Source organism: Thalassophryne amazonica, chromosome 5, assembly GCF_902500255.1.
Source record: "Thalassophryne amazonica chromosome 5, fThaAma1.1, whole genome shotgun sequence".
In the NCBI taxonomy this organism is placed as follows: Eukaryota; Metazoa; Chordata; class Actinopteri; order Batrachoidiformes; family Batrachoididae; genus Thalassophryne; species Thalassophryne amazonica.
The window spans coordinates 19,409,789-19,436,859 of record NC_047107.1 but is presented as its reverse complement, the minus strand read 5'-3'; the positions used below and the strand labels follow the sequence as shown (position 1 = coordinate 19,436,859).

Sequence of the window (27,071 nt, the reverse complement as noted above, 5' to 3'; positions counted from 1 at the left end):
ATTTTTTCATGTGGATAAATTGTTGTGGTGCTAGAAATAGGATTACCAAAGTATTTGTTTCACAAATGTAGTGTAATATATGAAGTAAACATTGCGTCAGTGTATAATAATGTCCAAAATGAAAACATATAAAAATACACTTTTAGCATGATTTCACTCACCAACTCCGCTCTAGGCTGTCCTTCCTGTAAATCAGTGGACATCCATGGTGAAATTTGAGTTTCACAGTCATTCTACGGATTGTGTTTTCTACATCTAATTCCTTTGCCAAAAACAATAAAATCTGAAGTGTTTTCCAGCAGTTGAAAATACTGTTTTTCCTATTCTTGTTTTGCAATTAGAAGCACTTCACATGTTATGTCAGTAAAAAAATGAGCCTGTCTTGGCCATACAGTGCATGGTCACTGCCGGAAGGATGAGATGGAGACAGACCCATGTGATCTTTTACAGCCTCTAAGATTGACTGTGAGACACACATCGACTAGTGGGAGTGATTATTTTAAAGCTGTCAGTTTGTAGTTTTGAGGGCAGCATGGTGGTTAGTGGTTAGCACTGTTGCCTCACAGCAAAAAGGTCATGAGTTCGATTCCCACCTGTGGCCTTTCTGTGTGGAGTTTGCATGTTCTCCCTCGTGTTTGTGTGGGTTCTTTCCGGGTGCTCAGGCTTCCTCCCACATCCAAAGACATACAATTTAGGTGGATTGGAAATTGTCCGTAGGTGTGAGTGTGTTTGTTTGTCTATATGTGGCCCTGCGACAGACTGGTGTCCTGTCCAGGGTGTAGCGGTTGAAGATGAGCGAGTTTGTAGTTTTGGGAAGTGGTCATTGAAGTCTCCCTGACATTCTGTTGCGCAGCTATGAATAGAAAATTATGTTGGATGTGCCACCACGTCCAACAACATCAGATTGTTAAAAATAGAATGTTTCTATGGCCTTTAAATGTTTTATGTCAGCTGTTAATACAGCAAATATCACCAGCTCACACTGTGGATACTTTCCCTTCCTGGAGATTTGACAATTCACCGTTCCTTCATTAGAGTGGAAATGTTACCACTCCAGGACCACAGCATGACTTAGTTCCCCACTCTTCTGTCTTACTTTTGCTCTTGTTGGACTGTCAAGCTTTTCATTTGTCAGCATTCCAAATCCTTGTAAACACCAACATGTCCTGCCAACAAGGAGCACAAAGCTTCTGCTTGTTCAGGAAAAATACAAATTGCTTGTTGGTGTTGCGTGGCTCAGATGTCTGATTCCTGTCACAAAGACGCGACCTGTTTACTTTGAAGCGGCCGACTGATGCTTTAAGGAGGACTGTTCTGTAGCTGGTTTGAAAACCTGTAAACACAAAGGTGATGGCCTTCAGAGAGGTTGCCTGTCTAAACCCTTGCTTCATGCAGCACTGAGTTCAAAATGAATCACAAGCCGGGAGCTGCTTTGTAAACTGTCATGATGCTGACTTACACTCGTGATCAGAGAAAAGAACTCCTGCAACAGCGAGCACAAAGATGGTAGTGCAATCACAGGGCATATTGCTATTGAGAAGAAGGTCAAACACCCCTCCCCACCCCCACAAGATACGATTAAAAGCTTTTTTCTCTTTCTTTGCTGTGCAATTTCTCAAACATCAGAGTTAAAAGTAACAGTAAAGCTGGGGTTTTGTAACATGACTGCAGCATATTCTTGTATACTGGTCATAATAATGGAAGTCAAATGATGAGATGATTGTGTGAATTGATTGGGGATGAGTATTATTATCAGTGGGTGGTCTAACAAATGCAGCAATTGCAATGATGTCACTACTTGATCACTGGGCTCCAGAGATTAAATAAAATTAGGAGTCATGGTCATTTCAAGCAAATGCAAATATATGTCTTTACCACACAGCAAAATGTGCTGTTGAATGTTGAATGTGCTGTTGAATGCTGTTGAATTTTGGAAAGGACTCTTTCCAAAGTTTCTGTGAAGGCTCTCAGTTGTCCAGGTGGTTTCCACAGTAGAGAAGCTTGAATCTTCGACTGGACTGGGTTGCTTGACGCGAGGACGTTTCGCTTCTAATCACAGAAGCTTCCTCAGCTAAATTTCTTGCTCTGGTAGTCTGACTTCTGTCTTAACTCTTGCAGAGAAGAATAACAGAAGCCTGCAAAGCTGGAGTTTAAAACCTAACAGACCCCTCCTACCGAGAGGTAGACTGCTATTGGCTAGTGACTAACAACTGCTCTAATTAGCACCTATTGTGCTCTAGTTAGCACCCTCCTAATGACAGGGCAGCTGTCCCTCCTAACGATGGGACTGACGCCTCTCCAGATGACTCTCCTGATGACTCTCCTGACGACGTGAATGACTCATTACCATGAACAAAAGACTGAAACTGCTTGGACCTGAGTAACCCCATTGTAAATAGGAGACAAAGTGTGTCTCAGACCCTCTCCCCGGTTAAGGCTGGGTTTCATCCGTTTCACATACAATGCTAGAAATAGTTTCACATACAATGCTAGAAACAGATGAAACCCAGCCTTACCGGGAGGGGAGCTGAGACACGCTTGTCTCCTGTTTACAATGGGTACGCAGGTCAAAGCAGTTCAGTCTTTAGTTCGTGGTAATGAGTCATTCACATCATCAGGAGAGTCATCAGGACAGTCGTCAGGAAGAGGCCTCAGGAGAGGCATCAGTCCCATCGTTAGGAGGACAGCTGCCCCGTCATTAGGAGGGTGCTAACTAGAGCACAATAGGTGCTATTAGAGCAATTGTTAGTCACTAGCCAATAGCAGTCTGCCTCTCGGTAGGAGGGGTCTGGTTAGCTTTTAAACTCCAGCTTTGCTGGCTTCTGTTATTCTTCTCTGCAAGTGTCAAGACAGAAGTCAGACTACCAGAGCAAGAAATTTAGCTGAGGAAGCTTCTGTGATTAGAAGCAAAACGTCCTTGCGTCAAGTCCAGTTGAGATTCAAAAATTCCAAAATTAAATCTTATGCTACTCGAGCTGATTTCGAAAGAGCTGTCCGTGCATTTGTAATGTCATGTTTGGATTACTGTAATACACTGTATGTTGGGCTGGGACCAGGGCTCCTGCAGTGCCTGCAGAGTGTACAAAATGCTGCAGCCCGCCTTTTGACTAAAACAAAGAGGCATGAGCACATCACCCCTGTGCTCTGCACCTTACATTGGCTCCCTGTTGGCTTTTGTGTCAAAGATAAATTTCTGCTGATTGTATTTAAGTGCTTGCACTGTATAGGCCCGACATACCTGAATGAGCTCCTGCAGCCGTACACTCCACCTAGAGCTCCGAGGTCAGCTGATCAGTTCCTCCTGGCTGTCCCTAAAGCCAGGTTTAAATCCAGAGGTGACAGAGCCTTTTCTGTGGCAGCACCCTGAGTCTGGAACAGTCTTAAGAGGTTTGTCAGACAGAGGTCTGTCAGGTCCTCAGAGTCTGTAGGACAGTTTAATTCTAGACTGAAAACTAGGGATGAGCGAGTACACCACTATCTGTATCTGTTCAACCATCTAAATTTTCTGTATATCTGTACTTGTAGTGGGCATGGTCTAAACTGGAAGTGGGCCGTGGTTTAAACCCAAAATGGCTGGGGCTTAAATCAGTACATTATTTTAAGTCTGAAATTGATATGGATTGATCAGAAGTTGCTATATTTATTGTTTATTTGAAAACTACTTATAGAACAGCCTGAAAACTGAGATTCAAATCAGTGTTTTGATCACAAAAGTAAGAGAACTATTTACAGAACAAGTTTTTTATGAACTCAGAACATGAATATTCTTAAATGCATGAATGGATATTTACAGAACAGCCTCAGAATTGAGATTCAATTGTTTTGATTACAATAGTAAATGAACTATTTACAGAACATTTTTTTATAAACTCAGAGCATGAATATTCTTAAGTGTATGAATGAATAACAGAACAGCCTCAGAACTGACATTGAATGAAGTAGGAAATAATGAACTACTACAACCCCAATTCCAATGAAGTTGGGACATTGTGTAAAATGTAAATAAAATCAGAATACAATGATTTGCAAATCTTCTTCAACCTATATTCAATTGAATACACCACAAAGACAAGATATTTAATGTTCAAACTGATAAACTTTGTTGTTTTTGTGCAAATATTTGCTCATTTTGAAATGGATGCCTGCAAGACGTTTCAAAAAAGGTGGGATGGGGCAACAAAAGACTGAGAAAGTTGATGAATGCTCAAAGAACACCTAATTGGAAACAGTTGAGTGTCATGATTGGGTATAAAAGGAGCATACCCAAAAGGCTCAGACATTCACAAGCAAAGATAGGGCGAGGCTCACCATTTTGTGAACAACTGTGTGAAAAAATAGTCCAACAGTTTAAGAACAATGTTTCTCAATGTTCAATTGCAAGGAATTTATGGATTCCATCATCTACAGTCCATAATTTAACCAGAAGATTCAGAGAATCTGGAGAACTTTCTACACATAAGCAGCAAGATCGAAAACCAACACTGAATGCCCATGACCTTCGATCCCAAAGTAAAACTCCAATCTTAGCTTTTACAGTCAGTACACATACATTACAGTATATGTGTGCATACTAGTGTAGAATCACTAAAATGTGAGTTTCATATAGTCTATTCACATAACAAATGCATAGACACACATGTTCATATGTTTACACTGCTGAGCAGAGGAAAACTGCATATTCTCCAATAGAAAGAAAAATGCACTCAAAACAACATAATGCACTGCTGTTTATCACAATTTACTACAGATATAATAGTTTTACTGCACTTCTTATTACCTTTGGATACTCACTCCTCAACTGGATCCAAAAGCACGGGATAGTCCAGCTCTTCGTCGGTGTAAAAACTTTCCTCACCGGATGAGCCTGACTTACATCACCGTCGTCAAAAATCTGCTGCAAAACTTCCTGGACGGTGAAAGTTTTCTTTGCCATTCTTGCTTCTTCCCAAGAAAAAGTATATCAGATGGTTGCATGCAGGTCTGTGCATAAAGGCACCGGGGTGCATGAAGACACGTCCTTATTTTATCATAGCAACCGAGTCCAGAGCTGTTTCTGTTCGTGATGTCATTTCCATCACTGTATTGTGTTTGTGCCTTTCTGTAGTATATCTATTGTTTGTGCAGTGCACCTGTGTAATTGCGCACAATATACTTTGATATCATTATTTTCATGATTTGATCGCATTTATAGCCGTAAAAAGTGTCAGCTGAGTGACTACAAGCGTACAGAGTCAAAGCAGATCATTCTTTTGTTCACAAACTACCTTTGTCATGAGTATTTGTGCTCCGATTGGAGAACCATGCATCACATGCATAAGGCGCACGCTGTCTTTGGACAGGGATTTTCAGAGCTTTAGAAAAAGAAGTTGGGAGGGCCAAACTGGAAACCGGAGACATGCCCTGAAAGCTTGAATCTCAAATCTATTCTGCAAAAAAAGTAAGTTGATAGCTTCTCTACGGATCAAACGATACACGTGTAAAAGTAAAGCAAACTCTGAGGTTGCCCTTACCAAAAATAGTACTGATAAGTATATAAAAAGTAAACTGGAAGTATACTTGAAACATACTTGCATGTACTACTTTTTGGTAAGGGTGTATACGACCTCGTCGACCCCTGAGGGTTAAAACTCTACCATGCAAAGCGAAAGCCATACATCAACAACATCCAGAAACGCCGCTGCCTTCTCTGGGCCCGAGCTCATTTGAATTGGACAGACGCAAAGTGGAAAAGTGTGCTGTGGTCTGATGAGTCCACATTTCAGATTGTTTTTGGAAATCATGGACGTCGTGTCCTCTGGAAAAAAAGAGGAAAATGACCATCTAGATTATTACCAGTGCAAAGTTCAAAAACCAGTATCTGTGATGGTATGGAGGTGTGTTACTGCCCCTGGCATGGGCAACTTACACATCTGTGATGGCACCATCAATAGTGAAAGGTACATCCAAGTTTTGGAGCAACACATGATGCAAAGGTGTTGCAGGCATCCATTTCAAAATGAGCAAATATTTGCAAAAAACAATAAAGTTTATCAGTTTGAACATTAAATATCTTGTCTTTGTGGTGTATTCGATTGAATATAGGTTGAAGAGGATTTGCAAATCATTTGTATTCTGTTTTATTTACATTTTACCACAACGTCCTAACTTCATTGGAATTGGGGTTATAAGTATGCATGAGCAAGAATTGTCATACTCAACACAACTTCCCTTTTTTTAAATTTTATGTCAAACTGTGATTTTTTTTCCAATTATTTATTTTTTTTACTACCTAACGTTCTTTGGCATTTTTTTTCCACACAAAGTTAAACAATATTGATTAAGGTGTGTCTGTGTCTGTGTGTGCATGTGTGTCTGTGTGTCTGTGTGTGAGACTGAGTGACTGTGTGTGAGAGAGAGAGAGGTTGTTTGACTGACCAATTAAATTTTATGAACTGCAGTGAGAAAGTGTCAGATACTGCATTCAGCCATATTCAATAAAAATATTAACATAGGCTAATTTGTGTGTTTAGCTGTATGTGTGTACAGTATGTGTGTAAGCAGTCTGTAAGACTTTATTTTTTAATGATCTGTGTGAACATATTCACACGTTGCCTTGATGTTCAAACCTGAGCTCAAGTGCTTCCTGTTTCCACTGATCATCCTTGAGATGTTTCTACAGCTTAATTGGAGTTCACCTGGGGTGACTCAACATGATTTGTAAAGGCACACAACTGTCTACACATAAGGTCCCATAGTTGACAGTGCATGTAAGAGCACAAGCCAAGCATGAAGTCAAATAAATTGCCTGTAGACCTCCGAGAGAGAATTGTGTCAAGGCACAAATCTGGGGAAGGATACAGAAACATTTCTATTGCTTTGAAGGTCCCATTAAGCACACTTGCATCATCATCCATAAATGGAAGTCATTTGCATTCTCCAGGACTCTTTTTAGAGCTGGCCACCCACTTAAATTTAGCTATTGGGGGAGAAGGGCCTTAGTCAGGGAGGTGACCAAGAACCCATTGGTCACATCTGTCAGTTTTCAAGCATTCCTTCTGTAGAGAGAGGAGAACCTTCCAGAAGGACAACCTGTCATCTCTGCAGCAGTCCACCAATCAGGCTTGTATGGTAGAGTGGGCAGACGGAAGCCACTAGAAACAAAATCCTCTGGTCTGATGAGCCAAAGGTTGAACTCTGGTGTGAATGCCAGGCATCATGTTTGGAGGAAACCAGGCACCATCCCTACAGTGAAGCATGGTGGTGGCAGCATCATGCTGTTGGGATGTTTTTCAGTGGAAGGAACTGGGAGACTAGTCAGGATTGAAGGAAAGATGAATGCAGCAATGTACAGAGACATCCTGAATGAAAATCTGCTCCAGAGCGCTCTTGACCTTAGACTGGGGTGATAATTCATCTTTCAGCTGGACAATGACCCTAAGCACACATCCATGATATCAAAGGAGTGGCTTCAGGGCAACTCTGTGAATGTCCTTGAGTGGCCCAGCCAGAGTCCAGACCTGAATCTGATTGAACTGGAGAGATCTGAAAATGGCTGTGCACCTATGCTCCCCATCCAAGCTGATGGAGCCTGAGAGGTGCAGCAAAGAGTAATGGGCAAAATTGTCCAAAGATAGATGTGCCAAGCTTGTGGCATCATGTTCAAGAAGACTTGAGGCTGTAACTGTTACCAAAGGTACATCAACTAAGTATTGAGCAAAGACTGTGAATACTTATGTACATGTGATTTCTGTTTTTTTTTTTTTTTTTTTTTGAATTTGCAAAGATATTTATATATATATACGAGGTCTCTCCAAAAAGTATCGTACCCTTTTTATTTTTTTCAAAAACTGTATGGATTTGAATCACGTGTGATTACATCAGCCAAGCTTGAACCTTCGTGTGCATGTGTGAGTTTTTCCACGCCTGTCGGTTGCGTCATTCGCCTGTGGGCAGGCTTTGAGTGAGCACTGGTCCACCCCTCCCGTCGGATTTCTTTTGTCTGAGAACTTGCTGAGAGACTGCCGCTTTGCTCCATGAAATTTTTTTTCAGAAAACTGTTAGAGACAGGCAGTGGAAACCATTCAAAAGATTCAGTTGGATATCGGTGAAGATTGTGTCGGCGTCATGCGGATTATGGACTGTTAAAACCTTTTTAAAATGGCCCACAGCGGCGGAGGGCGTGCGGCCATTCGACAGGCTGGATCGACCAGATCATTTCTAAACTGAATGCTGTGTTGATCCGGGACATCATGTGACTACCACAGAAATGGCAACAGAGCTGGACATAGCAGTTTTGCGGCACATTCCACTGTTACAGGAGATTTTGTAATGAAAGACGTGCGGAGGATTTCGCGCGTTGGCATGGAGCAGCTCAGGACGCGCAGCAAAAAAAAAAAAACACCTCCGTGTTGGAAACCATTCAGAAGATTCAAACGGCTTTCGACGGCTTTCAGTCGAGTGAGTATCTGAGAAATTGTGTAACAGCTGGACATGCCCCAACATGTCCTGTGAGACTTCCAAGACGGAGGTGTTTTTTTTGCTGCGCGTCCTGAGCTGCTCCGTGCCGACGCGCGAAATCCTCCGCACGTCTTTCATTACAAAATCTCCTGTAACAGTGGAATGTGCCGCAAAAGTGCTATGTCCAGCTCTGTTGCCATTTCTGTGGTATTCACATGATGTCCCGGATCAACACAACGTTCATTTTAGAAATGATCTGGTCGATCCAGCTTGTCGATGGCCGCTCGGTGTGCCGCGCGCCCTTCGCCGCTGTGGGCCGTCTTTAAAAAGGTCCATAATCCGCGTGACGCCGACAGAATCTTCACCGATATCCAACTGAATCTATCGAATGGTTTCCAACTGCCTGTCTCTAACAATTTCTGAAAAAAAAATTCATGGAGCAAAGCGGCAGTCTCTCAGCAAATTCTCAGACAAAAGAAATCCGACGGGAGGGGTGGACCAGTGCTCACTCAAAGCCTGCCCACAGGCGAATGACGCAACCGACAGGCGTGGAAAAACTCACGCATGTGCACGAAGCGGTTCAGTATGGATCCAGTTGTTGACTTGGCACAAGTTTTATGTTGTATGCTTTCCCTGATGAAATTACACATGTACAATGGGACACAGGAGGCCTTGATCTTGGTTCTTCTGTTTGGGAGGCAAGTGTACTAACTGCTTGCATTACTATCAGCATTTTTTGAATAATAATTATTTATTAATTGAAAAAATGACCTGTCCAAGTTTTTTTCTGAAGGGGGATACTCAATTTGGAAAACCAATGAACTCCACACAGAAAGGCCCAGGTAGGAAGCAGTCCCACAGCCTTCGTGCTGTGAGGCAGCAGTGCTAACCACTGGGCACTGTGCTGATGAAATATGTTTTTAATCCAGTATTTTCAGCTTTCATTGCTGTAGTGTCGAATTTCAACTTCATTGCCAAAAGTCCATATTGCTAATAGGATTATTAAATGTTTACATTGTTTTGAATGGTTGGTCTCCAAAGTAATGGTCAAACAAGGTACATTGGATTCTATGACATACGTGTTATCATGTGACGTGATAAGTAAGCATAACACATGGTACAAATCATGTGTTATGTGCAGTAATAATTACCATCATCACCATTTCTACTTTATGAGTCTTTATGATCAGACAAATAATGTAGTATACTTCTCAATATGAATGTAGCATTTTTAAATGTTAACTCCTGTGTGATTTCACTGACCCCAAACCAAGATATAAGCACAAGATAAGGCAGTATAAAATACCTACCATACCTTACATATACCACTACTCACTTCACTATCATACATTTTTGTGTAGGTTGTGATATACTGAGGCTGGATTGCAACTGTGTTTAGTCTGTTCATTCTCGTACCTGTTTGGCCCATGGCCTAAAAGTTCAAACTTGTATTTTAACAATGTTTATACTTCTTATATACTGTTTAATTAATGGCAAGAATCAAAATGACTTTTGGTGAGGGGATCTTTGGAGTAGGGAATCTACTGTCAGTTTTGTAGGATTTTCATATTGAATGGATCACTTTCTGTGAGATGAAAGGTATTTTTTTTTTTTTACATGGATCTGCATCTCTGTGAAATGAATTGTAGTTGCTGTTCCAGTAATTCAGTTCTTTGTTCTGTCTTGCAGCAGCCGACTGTCGAGTGTTAGAGGGATTACAGAGATATCCCTCCATCCCTACTTACCTTCCAGTCAACTACCAGGTGCTCAACGCGGACTTGGCATTCTTCCTGAAGGAAGCCAATCAGGATTTCATGAGGAACTCTAGCCTGATGTCAAGAACTGAGTCCTTTTTCATCTACCAGGCCCGAGGTTTCCCATCAGTCAATGCCAGTTACGGGCCTCTGTCGGTGGAGCAGTCTGTCCCGTTAGATCTCCTGCAGAGCCCAGGGACTTTTCCTGCCTCTTCCATATTTACCTTCAATTGGAAGGTGCAAACCTTTATCATGAATAACAGAATTCACCTGGCCAAACCCAAAGTCCAAGTCCTGTTCTATGTTGCAGGCAGAGACTGGGATGACTACAGTGCCATTGACAAGCTGCCCTGTGTGCACATGTTTGCTTTCCACGAAACCCAGGAGGTGCACGGTACTTGTCAGCTGAAGGGTGAGCTGGGAGTGTGCATAGCTGAGCTGGAACCCCTGGCCACCTGGTTCAGCTCACCCAGCATTGTGCCAGGACGCCAGAAGAATCTTGAGATGTCCGAGGGCACGCCAGTGGAGCTCTACTATATACTGCAAGCTACAGAAGCAGGGGAGTGCCACTCGGAGGAGACAAAGAAGGAAAACTTCATCCGCTATGCACAGGAAGGGCTGTTTGGTTCTTATACCTCCACACCTCTGAGGAGGATTGGTGGAGTGAGGCTCTACCAGAGCCCCACGCCTCCCCCCCTTGCCGAACACAGACTGGATAATAACTTCATGGTAATGGTACCGGCCACACCCATGAGGCAGAGGGAAACTGTGTCCGCTTTTATCACTGTGGCAGCCTACTCTCCTGTGGAGATGTTTACTCTCAGGTAAGAATGTGTTTCCATTTGTTCTTACATGAGATGTGTCGCTGCACACTGTTTCTCACAGACAATGATGAATAAGATTGTCAGACAGTGCTATGAAGCTGCAGAATGTGCACACTTTTTTGTCATTTGATTTGCACTTTGTTATAAATTTTGGTGATGTCTGTGGAAAAGAATAATTCATTATTAAAAATATAACATTTTACTTATGATCCAGATGTTATGATCCAGATGTGCAACTTGGAGATACAGACCACTGTAAATCACAGAGTAATGCATGGACACAAATTTGAAAGTGTGTGTTATGTGAATAATTGTGCACAAATGTGATTTGTCCAGTGAAGGAATGTTGCAGACTGTTGTCTGGTGGTCGTGGAAAAGATCAGCTTTGGGCCTAATTTTGTGGCTCAAATAAAGGTGCCTTGACACTTGCATGAATTTAATCCACGCACTGGTACTCAGTCTGTTGTGCCAGAGAGTAAACTCATTGTAAACCGTTGTAAACTGTGCATGGCTTCGTGCAACTGCAAAGAAAAATTTGTAAGGTTCAAACTCTCTAGCACATGTTAATTTTGTGAACTACATGTGAACATTGCACAAACAATTAAAAAACACTGAGTGTCAGTGCGAGTCATTGCGTCAGCACAGCGCACAACAGTACAACTCATCTGAATGATTATGACAAGATGTTAAATCTGTCATAAACGTAATTTTACAGATACTCATAAGAAGGAATGAAAATGCAACTATTTTTTCAAGCCATTACAATCTAAATATTATAAATAATTATCTTTGAGATGATTCCAAATGCGTTCTCGACATCATGAAGCACACGAGAACAGCTGCAGCTATGGTAAATTTCCAGAGCGATTATAAGTGGTTTCAAAACTCTGAGAGAAAATGATTATTCTGCTATGAATTAATTATTTAATATAATGCAGCATCCAGCAGCACAAAGCGTGGCATCCGGCAGCAGTAGGATGTGTTGGCACGATGAATTGCGCGGCAGTGCAGGGGTTAAATGCGTGCAAAATGTGTGCAAGATGCCTTAAGCCTGCTAAATGCCTTTCCTGATGAAACAGAATTCCTTGAATGAAGAGGAATTCCTCTGCAATTACCACAGCAAACATCGGCATAATGGACTCAGTGAGTGACTCAGTGAGTGGGTCCACAAAATTTTTTATGTCAGCAAGGCTGTACAAATTACTACTATTCAGTTTTGAAACTTTGTATTCTGATAAATACAAGTGAGTCCCAAGGAACTTAATATTATGGGCTATGTTGGCTATTTTGAGCACAGTAAGCTAGTTATTTAACAGGAGTGTTGGCACAGTGGAGTATATTTGGGCTTGTTCAGGCTTTTCATGCCATGTAGCTTATGAAGCCTTGTTAGTAAATGCAAGATCTTGGAGGCCATCGAGGCCATTGTTGCTTGTTTTGATTGATGGAAAAGTGGTGGCTAACTAATATTATATTCTCTGTGATTAGCAGGGCATGCACAGGCATAATGCTGTCAATCACTGAGTGAAGACACAAAATGTCTGTCAGTAACTCGATTAAAAACTATTGGATTTTCAGATCAAATATTTTAGATTATGATAACTACAGGTGAGGACCAGTAACACAATAATTTGGTGATATTCTTTAAATGCTGCAAAAACTCAAAATCTTACCAAGTATATTCTTCTAATTTCTCATTTAAATATCCAATTACCCTTAATATGTAATATATGTCTTAAATATCTTAATTTTTCATCTGTTACATTTTAACAGCACCCTCTATAAATATGAAAGAAATCTACCAATGGAACAAATAAAAAATAAATAAATACAGTAAATAAATAAAATGAGCCAATAATAACAATAATAGGCAACACTTGTGAGACAGCAGTGTTTGGTTTTATTACAGTTTTTTTTTTTTTTTTTCACATCTGGTAATTCTTGGAAAATCTTCATCTATGTTGTTGGCATGTTTGAGTAATGGGTGCAACACGACAAGGAAACCTGAAGCAGAGAACCCCAATGACATATATTCAATTGAATACACCACAAAACCAAGATATTTATTGTTCAAACTGATAGACTTTTTTGTTTTTGTGCAAATATTTGCGCATTTTGAAATGGATGCCTGCAACACTTCAAAAAAGTTGGGACGGGGAAACAAAAGACTTGGAACGTTGATGAATGCTCAAAGAACACCTTATTGGAAACAGTTTATGGGTTTCAACATTAAATATCTTGTCTTCCCTTACCAGAAATAGTACTGATAAGTATATAAAAAGTAAACTGGAAGTATACTTGAAACATACTTGCATGTACTACTTTTTGGTAAGGGTTTGTGGTGTATTCAATTGAATATAGGATGAAGAGGATTTGCAGATCATTGAATTCTGTTTTTATTTACATTTTACACAATGTCCCAACTTCATTGGAATTGGGGTTGTACATGTTTATCCAAGTGGACAAACTATTTTTGTGTTATATGTATACTATGTGTATGTATGTATACTATACAAATGGCCTGCTCAGTGGTCTCTCTAGAGGAGCTGTCCATCAGCTTCAGTGTATTCAAAATGCTGCTGCCCGAGACCTGACTGGAGCCAGGGCCTATGACCGTATGAGTCCAGTGCTCAGGTCTCTTCACTGGCTTCATCGGCCCAGAGAATAGATTTTAAAATAGCTCTGTTGGTATATTAATTGTTTCATGGTCTAGCACCAAAATACATTTCTGACATGTTTGTGTCCTATGAACCATCTCGTGCTTTGAGAACCTTGAATAGTGCTTTTCCGTTGGTCCCCGGAGTTAGGACTAAACATGGTGAGGCTGCGTTTCAGCATTATCCGCACAACTTATCTGAGGATGCGAGGAACGCCACCAGTCTGACAGTTTTTAAAACTAGGCTTAAAACATTCCTGTTTGTCTTTGTATATGATCAGTAATTTTTATCTGTTTGTTTTTATTTAATTTTATAGCTGTCTTTGCTTGTTTTTAACCTTTTTATGTTTTAACTACTGTTTTATTGCATTGTATTTGTGGGGTACTATTTTTAAATGCTGTGAGGCACATTGAGTTGTTTTTTTTTTTTTTTACATGAAATGTCCCATACAAATAAACTTGCCTTGCCTTATGTCAAAAAGCTTTTCAAACACTCGCAAGCACACTCATCTTCAACCACTCATCCAAGATTTGGTTACGGGGGGCTGGAGCCTATCCCAGTAGTCATAGGATGTGAGGCTGGGTACACCCTGAACAGGACACCACTGTGTCCCAGGACCACTTATAGATAGACAAAAACATTCACACCCACACACGCACCTATGGACAATTTAAAGTTTCGATTCACCTAACATGAATGTCTTTGGATGTGGGAGGAGGCCAGAGCACCTGGAGGCTTTTAAAACAATGTATAGGATGATCCCAAAAAAACTAAAAATGCTCCAAATGGTTTGATTTGTTGGCGAAATAGGCCTCCAGGCAAAAATGTCTTTTCCTTGGTTGACCAAGATGTTGGGAATCATCTTTCCCAACATCTTGGTCAACCAAGGAAAAGACATTTTTGCCTGGAGGCCTCTTTCTTCAACAAATGTTACCATTTGGAGCCTAATTTTGAAAGAACATGACTTTTTTGCAAAGCAACCAAGATAACTGAAAATTTGGGAAATGATAGTACACAGAGTGAAGTTTAAGTCCTGCAAATTTGCTGGACCATTGTAGGATTTATTACAGTTTTTATGGGTTCAGGTTTTTTTGGCTCACCTTGTAGGGTTGGCTAGTATATCAGTATGAGTTATACCAATATATTTTAGAAGAAGATATGTAAATGGAACAATACCATTATACAAAAATATAGCTCTGATGCTGCATTATGAGTGTATTTTCATCCACGCCATTTGCTCATCTACTCTCTGGGTCCATAGAAAATAGGCAGGCTGGCTCAACCTTGTCAAGTTTTCAGCAACAAGAGTCAACAAGGTTTGATATAACACTGTTTCTTAAACAAACAAAAACCCCACAATGGTAAAAATGCTGCAGATAAACATAGAGCCCTGGGAACACAGAATGAATGGCATAAAAGTTCTGTTTAGACCTTGCTGAGCTTTGCTTTATCATGGGAATCCAGCTGCATTTTTTCCCCTGGCAGCAGGAAGAAAGTTTCAGTCAGAGCAAGAGAAAGGCTGAGACTGAGCACGGTAGTCTTCACTTAAAATTGTTAATCAGACAAACAAAACAAAATCACAAAACTATTTTGTGATTGTTTCACAGCAGATAAGCTGTAAAACACAAACACAGACACATGGCAGCAATTTTTTATCCTGATGTGTTCGGTTTCGCTCATAAATTCTGCATAGTAGCTATAGAGGCAACGCAATCTCTCTGTTGCTTGTTCGTTTCTCCCTTTTTTCGCTGCATTTTTAACAACTTTGATGAACACTCACAAACACATTTAACCAAAGAAGCTCACATGTCAGGCAACCACACCAAAACAGTAATAAATTTGCTGTTTATATACAATTCACAAACCAAATTGTTATATTTACATTTGTGTATGTAAAATTTCATATACATTATTAAGAGATTTGTAATTACAAGAATGGTCTCTATAAGTATTTCCGTAACTGACAAATCCAAATGTAACATTTTTACATCCCTAATGATATGTTCCTTATTGCAATAGTGTAACAAAAAGGCTTGAAAAAGCTGTTAAAAACAATTATTCCACACTTGATGACATTTTTGTTGTTTGCACAACTCTGCTTTGGACAATGTTTCTTATTTCATTCATCTTTAAATAACAGTGCATGTGACATCATAAGTGAGGCACTGAGTTAAAATGGAATATTGAGCTTATTTGCAAGATATTTAATGTTCAACCTGATAAACTTTATTGTTTTTATGCAAATATTTGCTCATTTTGAAATGGATGCCTGCAACATGTTTCAAAAGGCTGGGACAGTGGTATGTTTACCGCTGTGTTACATCACCTTTCCTTCTAACAACACTCAATAAGTGTTTGGGAACTGAGGACACCAATTATTGAAGCTTTGTAGGTGGAATTCTTTCCCATTCTTGCTTGATATGCGGCTTCATTTTTTCAACAGTCCAGGGTCTTCGTTGTTGTATTTTGCGCTTCATAATGCGCCACACATTTTCAGTGGGTGACAGGTCTGGACTGCAGACAGGCCAGTCTAGTACCCACACTCTTTTACTATGAAGCCACGCTGTTGTACAGAATGTGGCTTGGCACTGTCTTGCTGAAATAAGCAGGGTCGTCCCTGAAAAGGACGTAAGATCCTTAACACAGTGATGTTGGTTTTAATGCAGTGCCGCCTGAAGGATCGAAGGTCCCGGGCATTCAGTGTTGGTTTTCAGCCTTGTCGCTTATGTGTAGAAAGTTCTCCAGATTCTCTGAATCTTTTGATTATATTATGGACTGTAGATGATGGAATCCCTACATTCCTTGCAATTGAACATTGAGAAACATTGTTCTTAAACTGTTGGACTATTTTTTCACGTAGCTGTTCACAAAGTGGTGATCCTCACTTCATTTGTGCTTGGGAACAGCTGAGACTTTTGAGGATGCTCTTTTTATACCCAATCATGACACTCACAGTTAGTGCCCTCAGTTTCCAAACGCTGATTGAGTGTTGTTAGAAGGAAAGGTAATGTAACACAGTGGGAAACATACCACTGTTCCAGCTCTTTTGAAATGTGTTGCAGGCATCCATTGCAAAATGAGCAAATATTTACACAAAAACAATAAAAAAATTATCAGTTTGAACATTAAATATCTTGTCTTTGTTATTATTATTATTATTACTCACCTTTATTTGAAAAGGGACAATGTACAGAGACATTAAGCTAATAAAACAAAGATGATCTGTACCAGATTGTAGCTAAATAGCTAGTTTCCATCTGCAGTCCCCATTACATAATAAAATACAGTGAAGGAATACTCAGTCAAACAATACCACACATACAGTCCGACACTGTCAGACACACACACTCCCACAACCGCTCCAACTTTCACACATATACAAAATAAATTACAGATTTCAACAATGATTGCAATTACAGACAAGTCCTTATCTTTAAAAAAATAAATAAAAAAATAAATAAATAAATACATAATGACCTACCTAATATATCTATCATTTTATATCAAGACATAAATAACAAATAACCACTTCTACACAGTAATATTAGTGCTGGCAGGTTTGGTTATTCCCTAGCCACTATTTAAGCTCTGCTGTGAAGGTGATATAGCTTGTCTGATGTTTTAGTTCATTTGGAAGATTATTCCATTCTTTTATGACATTATAAGAAAAGGCAGTTTGTGCAAATAAAGTTTTGCACTTTGGGATGGCACACTGCCCCCTGGTGGAGGCTCGTGTGGCTCTGGTAGTGACTGTAGATGTGAAGTGAACAAAATCCTTAAGTGGTGCAGGTGCAGAGTTATTTAAGATTCTGAAGACCAGACGAATTGAGGCAAATCTCTGGATATTGTCAAAATTGAGGAGTCCATGTTTTTTCTAGAATATGGCATGATGGTATTGTCTTGGTTTCCTGTCCAGTACTTTTAGGGCTTGCTTGTGAAGTGATTCTAATGGCCTGAGTGTGGTTTTTCCTGCCTGGGACCAACAGGTTATGCAGTAGTAAACACGGGACATTATCATGGCATTAAAGAAGATTTGTGCCGCTCTTTGTGTGAGTGATTTTCTAATGCATTTAAAAGTTTTAATATTGTATTTGAGGCTTTGACACAGTTGTTTAACGTGTTTTTTGAAGGTGAGTGTGGGGTCTAACATGATACCTAAATATTTGTACTCTGTCACATTCTGAATTGTTTCTCCATTTACTGTAATATTGGGAAAGGGTGACTTTTTGCATTTATTAGTGAAATACATTGTAGCAGTTTTCTTTTTGTTTCGAGTGAGGCATGAGTCATGTAGCCACCTGGCTACCTTCTCCATGGCCACGGTGAGTTTATTGGCTACCTGTTCTGCATCCTTCCCCCAGGCATAAACGACCGTGTCATCTGCGTACATCTGGATGTGTACATCTTTGCACACAGATGGAAGGTCATTTATATAGAGTGAGAAAAGGAGAGGACCGATATTAGAGCCCTGTGGTAAACCAAAATGGATATTTTCTATAGATGAACTGATGTTATTGATGCGGACACACTGAGAACTGTCGGACAGATAGGACTTAATCCAGGCCAGAGTATTTGAAGACAGTTTATATTGTGTTAGTTTCAACAGTAGTATGGGGTGGCTAACGGTGTCAAATGCCTTACGGAGATCTAAAAAAATAGCTCCTACAACCCCTACATTGTCTAGGTTTGATTTTATTGTTTCAATGAGCAAGCAGCAGGCAGTTTCAGTCGAGTGATTTGCACGAAACCCAAATTGCATGGGATGTAATAGTTGCTCATCCTCCAGATGTTGGGTGAGTTGTTCCCCTACCACTTTCTCAAGGATCTTAGATATTACAGGGAGGATACTGATTGGTCTGTAATTATTGACGTCTTCCCTATTGCCAACTTTGTGAATTGGCATCACAATTGCCGTTTTCAAGGCAGAAGGAAAATGAATTTCTGCCATAGACTGATTTATTAACCTAGTTATTGGAGCAGATAAGGTGTCTTTGTGTGTTTTTAAAAAAACTGTATCAAAGCCATAGATATCCTTAGCCCGGGAGCTTGATAATGAAGATAGGATTTTGTTTACTTTTACTTCATTTGTTGGCTCTAGATTTAATTCATTTTTATTGTTCACCACTATTTCATTGTACATTTTTTGGGGGAAATTCTTGTTAATTGTTTCAACTGATTGAATAAAGTTCTGATTAAAACAGTTGCCAATTTCCAAATTATCATAGAGGATAGAGCCATTCATTTTTAATGTTATATTTTCATTCATTGCTTGTCCTTTACATGTAAGTTTATCAATGGATTTCCAGAGTTCTCTAGTATTCCCTTTAGCGGCTTTAGTGATGTCTAAAAAAAATCTGCTCTAGACTTTCGTAACTGCATTGTAACTTTGTTTCTAAGGCTTTTAAAAATCATACGGACAGTATTAAGGCCAGTTTTAATGGCTCTTTTAAGAGCTGAGTCCCTTTTTTTCATGAGTCCCCAGCTTATCTCATTTAACCACGTGACCCTCACTTTAACCGTTTTTTTTGTTGTTGTTGTTGTTGGGCTGAGTTATGGTGAATTTGGAAATTATTTGTTTGATTGTCATTATTAGTTCATCACAAGCCTGTTCAGTGTTTGTCCAATTGATTATGTCACTCCAAGGGACATTCTTGAGCTCACTGTTTAAAAGTTCATAGTTTTTTTTAGGTATATGGGGTAAGAATTTATGACTCAGAACACCTTTTTGGTTTTTATGCCGTGATTTTGTCGTCTTTCGTGCTATCAATGTGATGTTATGGTCTGATAAACCTGTTATCAAGTTGTATGTTTTGGATATGCGGTCAGGTTTAGTGGTGAAAATTAAATCCAATAGTGTTTGAGTGGAATTGGTTACCCTAGTAAGACTGCTCACCATTTGAGTCATGTGGAAGCTATTCATAATTTCTTTAAGTTTCTTCCTATGTATTTTATTCAGCCAGTCCAAGTTCAAATCCCCCATTAATATTAATTCTTTAGCGCTGTACTTTTTGAGTATATCTGACAGTGAATTAAAAAATATGTCTTTAGCATTGGGAGGTCTATACACAACAATAAGGTTAAAATGCATCTCTGGAGATAATGTAATTTTCACTCCAGCACACTCAATGTTAACATCTTCAATTTCCATCTCTTCAGTCTTAATATTTTCCCTTACATATATCATAACACCTCCCCCTCTCCCTCTTACTCTATCCTTCCTATAGATTTTAAACCCCGGGACATTGATTATAGCAGAGGGTGTAGTGGGTGTTAGCCAGGTCTCAGATAGGCAGAGATAGTCCAGGTTAGAATCTGTTAGTAGCTGCTGGATTTGTTCACTTTTTTGTGCAACACTTCTTATATTAAGATGCCCTCCAAATGTTCCCTTTGGTTTCATTTTTTCTCCCCAAAGTATTTTTGCATGATTTACAGTTTGAAACATTTTTGTGGCTCGCTGCTTAATACTGGCTGTAGTCGAGGTAGTGTTACTCATCTTTACACTGGATCTGGTCTGTGACTGCTGGTCAGCAGTACGCTCACGTCGCAGGCCAGGTAGCTGAGCACTGATGTCATCGATAGTTTGCTGCGAGGGTTTGCCACGCGCGACCCACACTGCTGGTCCGTGTGCCCTCTTTGGATTATTCCGTGGATTCTGTTGAGCCCCTGGTCTGCAGACGTCTCCGGAGAGGTCCGCTCCCTCCGGACGACCCCTCGGGCTCGGATGTACCCGCTGTGGACTGGGCATCTGCACGCACAGCGAATCCATGCCGCTCCAGGAGCAAGGTGTCCCCGATCTCAGTCTGTGTGTCATCCCATCATGGCTGGCGATCGGTGTTGCCCCGGTGCTCGCCGGAAAGATGGAATTAGGGTAAGTTTGTAGACTAGATGTATAATATGGCATACTTAAAGGGAGTACCTGTAAGTTTCCAGCGGTGCTCTTGCTGTTAGCGGTGTTGTTAGCGTGGGATCTGTCTATTGTTGTGTTGTTGATCGAACCAGGTCCAGAACATTGGTGGATGTCGCCGGACAGCATGAGACAGATCATGATGCGAGGCTTTGTTGTGGTTTGAGAACAGTTTGTGAACACCTCTTTGCTGAATTAAAGAGGTATGGATGAATGAATGTAGCGGCAATGGCATATTTCCCATACCCAAAATGTTTGTTGGCATTGGTTAGCTCGGGCATTCCTGATGACTTGACTATACCGTTGAAAATCCGGTTGTCTTTCAAAGTCCAGGTTTGGCTAATGTTAAAATTCATTGTACTTTTGAGTAGAGCATAAACAAGCAGAGCTGCTACTATACCTGCCGCACCTAACAGCGCCATCTTGTCTCCACAAAGTATTGTGATGTATTCAATTGACTATAGGTTGAGGAGGATTGGCAAATCATTGTATTCTGTTTTTATTTACATTTTGCACAACGTCTCAACTTCAGTGTAATTTGGGTTATATAAATACACAAATATAAATACCAGAAATACTGCTCGCTATTGATTTACTGACTACTTTTCCTCTCCTTCCCGTCCTCTGTCTTCCTGTTACTCCTCCTCCCCTTAAGGCGGGCTTACACTGTGTGAGTTTTGGCCCTTTTTCAGCTGATTTTTCACTCGTGCGAGAATTTTTTGGATCGCACCGAGTTTCAGCTTAATCGTGCGTCCTGCATCGTGCAGTCTACATGGAGTAATGAGCTGCAATTAACATCTCACAACCACCTCCCGATGAGGAATCGTATGGTCGGTTGAAAATCAAACCTTTTTGATATTTTGGTTGGCTGTCATGACTCGTGAGGGTTCCACGCTGCTGAAGCAGTGCTACAAGCGTCTACGCGCTGCATATATATGCACAGCGCGCGTGCATATACGTTCAGTCTCCCCCCACCTGATTTCACTCACTGTGCGCGCTGATAGGCATGAAATATTTTTTTTTTTTTAAGAAAAAAAAGCTTCCGATGTGTGGTTTTTGAACGTACAATGTGAGCAGTCAGATCGCATCAGCGCATCGGGCCGTACAGTGTGAGAACATGAATCGTGCGCTCTGAACTTTTAAACCCTGTGTTTCTGTTGCACAGTTTGAGTTGGAGCCAAGTACAATGATTGAAAATATCGTACAGTGTCTGCCCAGCCTTAGTGAGGTGTCGTACAGTCTGATGGCTTGAGGGACAAAGGAGTTTTTTCAGTCTGTTGGTCTGTTAGAAATATCACATATTTTCCATTATTTTATTTTTTATTATTATTATTATTATTATTAATTGCAAACAATAAACAGGCTGAAATGTTTTTGACAGCTCTGTAAGTATGTGCAAGTTCAGGCTTTGGTGAAGAATGTGCTTTGTATAATAAGTAAAATGAAATAATTACATTTTTGCTTTGAATCTGAAAATGTAATTTCAGTGAGAATGTGTAATTTTTTTTTATCATTTTAAGTGAAATACAGAGGGCAAGGTTATCTTGCAGAAGCGAGTTGACTCGCTGAGTGTGTTGATGGATGCTAATCACAGAGAGCGGTTGAGACAAAATGATTTAGATAATTATGCAATGCAAATGAGGAAGTCATTCATTAAAATGCACGTCCATTAGCGTAATGACTGTCGCGATGATGATCGCACAAGTTTAGAGCATTTAGAAACCTTCAGTGATGCTGCAATGAAGGGTCAAGCCAATTTGTCAGCCTGTGCTAAAAAAAACAAAACAAAATCATGCACAACAGTTTTTTTTTCCACTTAAGTGAAGCGAAAAGTGATGCAGCGAATTCACGGTGTAACTAATTATTTATATGTGGGGGAAAAGCAGCTCATAATAGTTAGTCTTTAATTTTGTTTTGCCACTTTTTTGCTAAGACTATTGTCCCTGAAAACATAAAAGATCGATAAAGTTTGTTTTCGGCTCCCAGTTGTAGTCCATGTAAATAAGGCGAGTGTGAAATTTTAACAAGCCGAATTCGTCAGATTTGTGTCCTTCCCATTTTCCGTTTAATTACCCATGAGTTGTTCTGAGGTGATAAGGCATTGAAAACTTTTCTAAAGCGAGAAACTCTGAATGAGTTCTTTCATCAGGCAAATGAATGAGCCGTTGGTGGACACAGAGGCGATGCCTGTGGTGTGTTTATTTGGCAGTCTGGCACATGGCAGGCGCAGGTTGGCCATCTGAGAGCTACAGATATGAAAAGGCCTCTGTGTGGTCCGAGGTGATAAGGCTGTCCTCACACATGCATTTGTTAGGACGTTTAATCACCGCAGCGACAAGACTTTGATCTCTATATTCACAACATTATTATCATCTGTGTGCGACATGCGTCTGTTCGAGCATTGTTGGCTGTCCACACCCTGTGTGGCTGTGAAATCAGTGAATGTAATATTCTTGTATAAATTTGGTGCATTTAACTGCTCGGCCTGTACTCATTAGAACACATACACCTTCCCAGAGGTGAAAGATTTTTTTTTTTTTAATTTGTCATATTAATTAGTTTTTAATAATACAGTGGTCCCTCGTTTATCACGGGAGTTACGTTCTAAAAATAGCCCGCGATAAGCGAAATCCGTGAAGTAGCTAGTCAGCGTTATTTTTTACAATTATTATAGACGTTTTAAAGCTGTAAAACCCCTCACTACACACTTTATACACTTTACTCAATCAGGCATGAACATTTTCTCACTTTTCTCTCGTGTGTAAACACTCTCAAAGTTCAAACCTTAGTAGAAAAATAAGACCAACCTGTTTTCAGGCCCAAACATTTGTTTGAGAAATAAAAATAGAACGTTTTCCTATAAATAATTATGATGGCTTTTAGAACTAACAAATTCATTTTAACGATCAACGTACGAGGTTGGACACATAAGAAATTATTAATAGTGACTGACCAGTATTTCACAGTTCCTCTGATCGCGCCTCTTTGTCCTGGCGCTGCACCTTTTTCCACTCACACCTTGCTGCAGGTGTCTTTTTCTGAGTGAAGAACACAGTTATGGGTAGTTGTTGGCGCTCTTTTTTCTTCTGGGCGAGAAGATTCTTATAAACAGACACGCAGAACACAATGCACTGTAAAAAAAAAAAAAAAGCATGCAAAATTGAACTAAAAAAATCCGCGAAACTGCGAGGCCGCGAAAGGTGAACTGCGTTATAGCGAGGGACCACTGTAATCCCTTTGAGAGACATCTTGTTTCACGCAAATTGCCAAAAAGTAAATTCATGTCTGTCAGCAGGGAAGCTGCAGGACAGGTAATAATAATAATAATAATAATAATAATAATAATAATAATATTAACACATTTTATTTATAATGCACTTTACATTTACAAAAAAATCTCAAAGCACTACAACATAAAAAGAACAAAAACATATTCAAATTACACATTAAAAACCTTTCTAAATAAAAATGTCTTTAGCTGCTTTTTAAAAGACGCTACAGACTGTGGCACTCTCAGGTGTTGGGGCAGGGTGTTCCATAGTCGTGGGACAGCTGCATGAAAAGATCTGTCCCCCATAACTCAAACTAAGTTCGACCAAACCTTAAAAATTTTATAGTGTAGTCATTTGTTATTTTGCAGTTGTGAATCTCGGGCCATCTCATGGACCGTGATTTACGCAAGAGGTTGGTTTCAGCAGCATTCTGGTTTAGGGCACAATGTAAACACACCTCGTAAACATCTATTTCTATTTAATCCACTAGATGGCAGATGCAGCCTATGAGCTGTTGCTGGCAGCCCCCATGTTGCTTAGGGCCCCTTCACACTTAATGCGAATTTGGTCAAAGTGCGCTCGAAGCAGGAATCATATGCAAAACATGTAAATATGTTGCCGCCTCGAACGCCTGTTGCTACAATTATTTGCACACACCAGCAGCTGAAAGACAGAGTGTGCACTGTGAGAGCCCATCGAACCCTGTCATGGCAGGTGTCGGCCAAATTCCAGCTGACACACACGAACGGGATCATGCACACCTGGCCGTCCGTGCGATGTTTCGTGTTGTGCTAATTCGAACTGTTTCATGCTTTTTTGCTGTAATTCAACCACATTTGCATTATGTGTGAAGGGGCCTTTATCAGAATTCCACATCGTCAGTCATTAGATTAAAACCCTCTGGGGTCCAAGGCCATTTTTGGGGCAGTTCACTTGCCTGGCATAAATGTTTAATTATTGCTGTTAAAAGCTCACCCTGCATCCTACAGTCAAGTAGTAAGTTTCTTTTTTTTCAGTGCAACCTGCACTTTCAGAATATATATGGTATAGCGGTGTTATATAAGTGTAATAAAAGTTTACAATCAGTAATAAGAAAGTAAAAAGCGGAAAATAATGTTCACACACATTTATTCAAAACACAGCAAACTATAATTACTATTTTGACAGTTTATAAAGGTAGTTTGGTATCTTGTAAAGTAGAATGTACAAAAAAGGTTCTAAAATAAACACAAATGCACATTTTGAGCAATATATACAAAATGGTCTATGCATTTTGTTTGTGTTGTAAGCCTTTGTGTAATAGCAGACAGACAGAAATTGCTATCTTCACAGTTTGACGCCCTGTTAACACCCCCCCCGCCCTTTCATTCAAAGACGTAAACAGCACTTTACGATTGAGAGCGAGAGAGGCTTATTCAATATTTCCTGGCCAAGTAGTGAATCATTTCTCCCAGTGACACTCTTTGGTCAACCACGTGAGGTTGTATGAGACCCTCTTACTCTGATCTCCTTCATTCATATGCGTAACGCTGTGCTTTTACGCAAGAAGCCAACAGCCAGATGGCTATTCAGACAGCATTCATAAGCCAAAGAGTAACACATTGCTTCTACAAACGATCTTTGGTCTGCCATGTGAGACTGCTCTGCCCTACGATTGGATATTGGAAAACCATGTGATGGTGAACCAATTCTGATTGGACACTCACATTGCGCACATCTTCACATAGCTTCTATGAGGAGTACAAAGATGGTGGACGGCTGGCTCGAAAGTCCATGGAGTTAACTTTTCAGCAAAAAAAAGTAAATTTCTATCTCATATCATTAAAAAGTTATTCATAATTTAGTAAAAGTTGTACTCAGCCATCATATACGACGGCGTCAGCCCCAGAGGGTTAAACTTGGGTTAACTTGATCTGAAAATGCTGTTTTGTGCAGCGTTCAGGTGCTGCGACAAACTGACAAAGGAATATCAGCTGGTTAAATAATGATGTGGGGAAATGACTAAAATTGCTGAATAAACATTAAAAATGATTTAGTTTTGTGTCGATCTGTATTCTGCAAAGTAATTACTTAAGTTTTACTGCCTGAATGTTTTGTCGTGATAAATATCTCACCATTTGTTTAACAGTTCAGTTAGACGTCTCACTTTCATAAGCCTCAATTTATCCCTTTTTAATTAGCCCCGGGTTTTTTCTTCACATCAGGTTTTCCATCCTCAGATATTCTGTAAGAGCAAAATCATAGAATGGAAATGCTTTTTCTCTCAGTTTGGTGTGTCACATGACACTCGCTTTGACATGGTATATTCTACTAATATATGAATATATTTCTCTGTGATATACTCTATATTTGTGTTTTCAGATTTCTCTCAGCTTGGTTCAGAAATGATTGAATAATCTTACTTTCACCCTGGCCGGCGTGGCTGCTTTGTTTTATTTATTTTATTTGATATTTTCACGGAGAAGCGCTCTGTAAAAGTGGCGCTGCACGAGGGTTAAGAGCAGTCTTTAATATTGTATTTAATATGATGAGAGTGTGTGAAGCTCTTACTTTCACCCCTGATTATTTCCCATCTTTAACTTCATAATGAAATTAATTAAGGATCAGACTAATATCTTGTGTTATGGCAGACATAATGTGTTTGACAAACTGATCATTATTTTCTATCTGGACTGGGACTAACAAATTCATTCAAGGCTATTATATAAATAGTCTGATCTTTTTCTGTATTTGTTTTGACAAACAGTTGCTGCACAAATGCCGGACAGAGTCTGTAAAAATCAGCAAAGTAACAGCACGGAAAATGCAGATTTATGGTGAAATTCTCCTGAAAACATTGATCATGCCCATCGCTTTCTACTTACGAGGTCTGTGATAAAAGTATCCGACCTTATTATTTTTTTCAAAAACCATATGGATTTGAATCACGTGTGATTACATCAGACATGCTTGAACCCTCGTGGGCATGCAAGAGTTTTTTTCACGCCTGTCGGTTACGTCATTCGCCTGTGGGCCCACCCTCTCGTCATTTTTTCATTGTTTAGGAATGGCTCAGAGACTGCTGCTTTGTTTGATCAAAATTTTTCAAAACTGTAAGGCACAACTGAGTGGACACCATTCGATAAATTCAGCTGGTTTTCGGTAAAAATTTTAACGGCTGATGAGAGATTTTGGTCTGGTAGTGTCGCTTTAAGGACGGCCCACGGCGCCTGACGGCGATCTGTGCT

General features: G+C 40.0%; 1 protein-coding gene across 1 annotated transcript in view; it reads left to right on the top strand.

The window, feature by feature from the left end:
• The first annotated feature begins 10,119 nt into the window (after positions 1 to 10,119).
• The window catches only part of si:dkeyp-14d3.1 (transmembrane protein 132C), an 807,657-nt gene continuing 790,705 nt past the window's right edge, over positions 10,120 to 27,071 (top strand). Inside the window, exon 1 of the mRNA XM_034169759.1 lies at positions 10,120 to 11,014. Within this exon, the coding sequence (XP_034025650.1) occupies positions 10,251 to 11,014 (764 nt within the window). The 5' untranslated portion in view covers positions 10,120 to 10,250. The remainder of the gene's footprint in view (positions 11,015 to 27,071) is intronic.